The 6,565-nt window shown below is 27.8% G+C and overlaps 1 protein-coding gene across 1 annotated transcript; it reads left to right on the top strand.

Moving 5' to 3' along the window:
* The first annotated feature begins 1,725 nt into the window (after positions 1-1,725).
* Positions 1,726-3,331, top strand: LOC110810071 (uncharacterized). The gene has a single exon (XM_022036129.2). It carries the CDS (start codon positions 2,275-2,277, stop codon positions 3,127-3,129), a length of 855 nt encoding a protein of 284 aa, XP_021891821.2. The 5' UTR covers positions 1,726-2,274; the 3' UTR covers positions 3,130-3,331.
* Positions 3,332-6,565: the final 3,234 nt, after the last annotated feature.

The following is a 6,565-nucleotide window of genomic DNA, read 5'->3' on the forward strand; positions in this document are numbered from 1 at the left end:
ATTAAGGTAATATTAGATTGGCCTCAACCAAACAACATCACTAAGTTGAGAAAATTTTTGGGTTTGACAGGCTATTACCAGAAGTTTGTTAAGCAGTATGGAATTCTTGCTCGGCCCTTGATTAATCTCCTAAAAAATGAGCAATTTGGGTGGTCCGAGGAAGCAGAATTAGCTTTCCAAAACCTCAAGATTGCTATGACCATAACTCCTACCTTGGCACTCGTAAATTTTAAAGAGCCATTTATCATAGAAACTGAGGCTTTTGGCTGTGACATTGGGCCTGTCCTCACCCAGCATGGGCAGCCTATAGCTTACGTGAGTCGAGCGTTAAGCGTTACCAAACAGTCATTGTCGACATACGCCAAAGAGATGTTTGCCATTGTTATTGCCATAAAATTATGGAATCCGTATTTGAAGGGCAGAAATTTCTATGTGCACACGGATTAGAAAAGTTTGAAGTATTTGTTGGACTAACGAATTACAATCCCAGAAGAGTGAAAGTGGTTCTCTAAGTTATTTGGCTACGAATATGAGATCGTGTACAAACCAGAAAAAGACAATTCTGCCGCTAATGCTCTATCTCGTAGGGAAGATAGCCCCACACTACACGCTATCTCTATGCCCAAAAATAAATTGTGGTAAACATATGAGCGAGCAAGTTGGACAACACACTCCTTGTCTCTATAAACAAGCATATAGTGACCTTCAAGTTTTGTTTTTTTTTTAAAAAGTTTTGGAGCTCAAGTGGACAAAGAGAAAAGATTGACAAGCTTAAAGGAAGAGGCATGAGTTACTAGAGAGAATAATGAATATAAAATAAAGAGATATAGAGTATAGAATTCCTTCCAACCATTTTCATATAGTTTTGACTCGTAAATACGTTTTTAATATAAGATTAATGAGAATTGTAATACACTTATAACTAGAGCACAAGAGTTATGATATATTAAAGTTAGTTTTAACTTCAATTTTTAAGATTAAGTTGAATAACACTGATTATTATTATTACTGGATACGAAATTATTTTTGATGTGTTACTTAACTACTTTATTCATGTTAATTTTGATATCCTACTTGTATCACGTTATATCACATATTAATATCATAGGAAGATGTAATCAATATTAATTTAAATACTTTTGAAATTTATTAGAAATTTGTAAATAAGTTTTACTATTTCTAAATTTATTCTAACTATATCTATTAACATATCTTAAAAACATTGTTTGAAAATGTCCAAAACAAATAATATCTAATCACCCTAAGGAAAGATGCACTATTTCTATCAAACAAAATTCAAAATTCAAAATTCAATTAAAGTGTTGTCGCATCAACAGAAAGATCTTTATAACCATCACAAAAAGTAACCACTAAAACTAAAAATGATCCTTCTTGTATTTATCTCTGTATGAAAATATAAGACGAAGATAAAGGAGCAGACGGGAACGGCGGTAATGGTTGATTAAGTTTGGTTAAATTATTATTATTATTATATATATATATATATACACACACATGTATATACACACACCTAATCATATCAAATTTTCAAAAATAAAATAAAATACAATACAATTATTAACCAGGTAGGCACGAGGTCATTATAAGTTTGGGAATGAATTGATCCAACGGTTGGGATCTAATGGAAGGTGAAGAAGTTGCAAGCACATAATATATATATATATATTCATTCATTATATCTCATGTTCATTGCATATATATATATATATATATAAGCTTGGCCCTTACCCTTGTGTTATTATCAGTCGTGAAACTACAGACTGGGTGGCTGCTCTTTTCCCTCCACACCTTTACAGGTGTTTATATGTTAATTGCTTTTTCTCTGTTCATCATACACAAGCTCAGTTACCCCTCAACACTGTAAGCATTCCATGTTCGTTGAATCTTCTTCATGCTACTATAGCGCAGATCTTGTTGCAGACTCCATTAATGATCTTATTTTTTGGTTGTGAGATCTTTAATACAGAAGCTAACTAAGTTTGTCTCTGCTCTGTATTTGATCAACTCACTGGATATATCTATTCCATGGCTGTTTAGATCTCCTGGTTCACTTTTTCTTTTAACAATCAGGGTAAAGCCCCGTTAATGTTGCAGACAATTAATGCTCTTATTTCTGGGCTGTGAGATCTTGAATTCAGAGGCTAACCCAGTTTGTTTCAGATCATCCATGGCAGTTTAAGGTATCCTAGTTTTTTTTTTATCAACTGGGTAGGACCTGTTAAGAGATTATTTAGCAGAGTAATTGGTGCGGCCATGGGAGATCTGGTGGAGAGAGCAATTTTGAGATCAAAAGGATTTGAGAGCGGTTTATGGGCTGCAAAGCTAGGTTTCATATGCATTGGGATTGTATCGACTGTAATTTTATTCAAATTGGCAGTAATCCCATACGCAGTCGATTTCATTTTCTCTTTTCTCTCTGCAGTTCCAACTTTCTGGTTCTCCATTAGAGCCTGGCTTTCTCCTCCATACATTTACATTATCCTCAATTTCATTATCATCACTATTGCTGCCTCTTCTTCTCTCCATCACCATAATCACCCCAATCAAACCAAACGCAGTAAAGCCCAAATTTCCTTCCATACCCACCTCAACCGCAGTCGCTCTGGTGAAAACATCTGGAACGAAACAACAACAGAAGAAGAAAAAGGAGGAGGAAGAGATGAGGATGGGGAAGAACAAGTAGAAAACCCAAGTTTGTCAATGGACAAACACGACGACGTATCGGAGGAAATAAGCTTAAAAGGAGAGGAGACTATGGAGACGCTTGAGGAGACATGGAAGATGATCACAGAGGGGAAGAAGAAGAAGGAGAGAACACTGAAGAAAAGCGACACGTGGGAGACGCCGCCGCCACGCGTGGTGCTCAGAACAACCGGTAACGTCGAGGAGGAAGACAAGGACGCGGTGGCTTGGGCGCAGAGGGAGCTGAGGAAATCGGAGACGTTCAATGATACGACGTCGTTAAGAAGAGAGAAATCGATGAGTCAAGATGAGTTGAATCAGCGAGTTGAAGCGTTCATTAAGAATTTTAACAAGCAGATAAGGTTGCAGAGGGAGGAATCAGAACAGCGTTTCCTGGAAAAAGTTAAATCAGGGATTGAGTTTTAGTTAGTTAATTAATTAATTAATTAAAAGTTTGTGTTGAAGTCTTGCAATGGCTACTTCATAATCTGTAAATGTAAATATCATAATCAATCCTTCTCGCCTCTCTCTCTCTCTCTCCATTTTGTAATCTTCTCCATGTGTTGAAAAGTATCTACTAGTAGAAGCACAAACATCAATTAATTTTTTTTTATTTTTTTATATTCCATGATAAGATATATTATACACACACATATATAATTCTTGCATTAATTAATAATAATAATTTTTTTTTAAAAATTTAAATCAATGCTAAGGTTTGATTTATGGTATATAATAGAAAACTTTTAAATGTTTTTTAAGATAATAATAAAAAAATTTCATCTCAAAATATTTTTAAAGGTAAAATTAAATTAGTTATCCAATTTTAACATTTATTACAATTTAGTATCTATTATTTTTTTTTTGTGTGTTATAATCTAGTCTCTAATATTTTTTATTTATTTCAAACGTTAGTTTTACTTAATTTTTTTTAACTTATTATGCTACACAGAGAAAAAATATACATAATTTAGTAATTAGACTTAGAGCCACGATTATGATTATGATAATTCCACATGTGTAATACTAACTTATAGCTTTCATTACTCCATATAACAAAAATAGTTTTTTGTAGGATTAAAAGCTCACAAATACTTATGAATACCCAAAAAAAGATACGTTGCTTACCATATAAAATAATTAATTTCATAAAAATCTTTAAACAAAAGTGCGATTGCCTACAAAATAAATATTTTTTGATTTGATAAACGAGATTAAGTCAAACATTTATGTTATAAAGTGATTGATAAGATAATGTTTCACACTGTATTTATATTTTATTTTTATATGAGATATAGTAATTACATAATAATTATTTTATAAAAAATATTAATATGATTTTAAAATTAATTGTTATCAGTATTTGTGAGTGTCATAATCCTAACACTACCGTGAATTATTATGATCTATAAAACCTTATGATGGTGATAAGCAACATATAATAATTAATATTTATTGAAAACTTTAAGTGCTATGACGCTTTTTGCATTGATTAATTTATTAAATAATTATGGATTGTCCAAATTACTCTTTAAATAATTATTAAAAATTGGAGATAATTTTATTTGGATAAACAAAAGACATGATTTGGATATTTTTGTAACAACAAAAAATGGAGAGAATTTTCTTATAGAAATAAAAAAGACAAGGGTAAAATTGTAATTTTGTATCAAAGATTAGGCAAGAGTTTTAAGGAAGGGCATGAAAGTAATTTCCTCTTGAACAAAGTATTATATACCTTTATGATTTGAAGGAGATTTCCTTGACAAGCTATATATCCTAATAGGTATTATACCCCTAGTTACATAATTATACTTCTTTTCTTACTTTCATGTGATAATTTTTCAATATTTGTTTATGACATCGAATTCTAACTTTTGAGAACTTTAATTATTATTTTTTTATAAAAAAAAAAAACAACTCAAGTATCGAATTCAAAGAAGGCATTATTTAAAAAGATTTATTTTTTAAGTACAAAAAAAAAAAAGTATGAGTTACAAAAATTATTTTTGAATTTATAAAATATTTTCATCGCTCTTATGTTTTGTCCACTAAAATTAAATAGAAATTAAATTTAAGTAAAGATATAACGTAATAATGAGAGTTTAGAATAAATGAGATAAACATTCTAAATAAAATATGATTTTAAACAATACTTGATCAATTATGTTATTTGATGATGCATATAGTTCGATAAATTAAAAAAATTCTTTTATAAATATACACATTCAATATTATATCACATCAAATCTTTTATTTTTATATAAATTTATTGATAAAATTAATATAAACAATATTTTATATCAATAATTTTTAATTATAAAAATTTCGGAGAAAGCCAACAATAAAATTAATAACTCATTCTCCCTTAGTTCACCAAAGTATGGTTGGTGGCCTTTACTTATTTAACTACGGTTATTATAAATTAAAATTTTAGATAATTTATTTTAAATTATTTGTACTCTGAATTTCAATTGATATTTTATTTCTATTTTTTAATTATTTTGAATAACCAATCATTCAAATATTTTGGTATTCCAAGTTTTTTTAAGTATCCTAAAAATAAAATTATTTTAAATTCAAAATAATTTTATCACGACTATTAATTTTAGTAGTACGATTAATTAAATCTATAATAAAAATATTATATTATTTTACATAAATATTTTTAATAGAACATTTAACTTCTTATTTGCTTATTTTAATCTAACAATAAAAAAAACAATGACTGAGAATAATTTGGTTGATTGTAAAAGCATTGTACCTAATGATTCTAACAGAAGAGAATATTAATGAACTTGTTTGCAAAGCTTAAATTAATGTTGTTGGGTGAGACCAACTACTGGCTATGGAGCTTCCTCTGTTAGTTACTAAAACGTCTCATCCTACATATATATATATATATTAAATTTTAAAATATTTTAATTAAACATAATTCTAATAATTTGCTCAAAAAATTTAAAATTTAAATATATTATGTATTTATTGATATTTTAATTTTAAATATTAAAGAACACATATATTATCTTGTATATTTAATATTTTAATATGTTATTTTTATAATATATATAAGACATATGTATTATTTATATATTTATTGTTTTAATTTTTAATATTAAAAAATATTAATTGATTCGGCCAAACCATATAAAATTTTTTGGAATCGTCTTCTTGAGATAAATTATCAAATTAATTATATCCTATAGTTTATATTAATTTATTGAATTATATTAATCATACATGTTATTAATATTCTTCTAAAAATATATAATTGGTCAATATATAAGTTATATTAGTTCTTGAGTGAATTCATATTAATTAAACGCATCACTAATGTTATATAAAATGTAAATAACTAAATTAATTTTAAAATATTTAATTTTTAATATACAATGTAGCTTGATATAGTAAGACTTACACTAAGTTTTATATATGTATGTGTGTATATATAAAATTATGAGCGTAAAAATAATTAAAGACATAAATAACATGAGCCCAATTAGGACAAATATGAGCTTATACATAATCGTCATACAGCTGTTGCATGTATAATTTTTACCTGTCTCACAATTTTCTAATCTTAACCAACCAAATTCCTCATTTTTTATGAGACAGCTATCAGCAGGTTATATATATATATATATATAACTTGTCTCCTTAACTATATCTATACGTATAATATTGTGTAATTTATTTATAATAATAATTATTTTTTTTAAAAAATGGGTTTATCATTAAAACGAAAATTTTAAAAAATAAATATTATGTTTAAGGTAATTATAAAATTTATTTATTTAAAATAGAAAATGATAAAAATATGGCCACGTTTATTTTTATTTTTCTATTTTGAAGAGAGAAGCCG

The sequence above is a fragment of the Carica papaya genome, chromosome 9 (assembly GCF_054855325.1).
Source record: "Carica papaya isolate Zhongbai chromosome 9, ASM5485532v1, whole genome shotgun sequence".
NCBI classification, from domain to species: Eukaryota; Viridiplantae; Streptophyta; class Magnoliopsida; order Brassicales; family Caricaceae; genus Carica; species Carica papaya.

Coding starts and splice junctions, on each gene's coding strand:
- LOC110810071 (XM_022036129.2), top strand. CDS start 2,275: ATGGGAGATCTGGTGGAGAGAGCAATTTTGAGATCAAAAGGATTTGAG.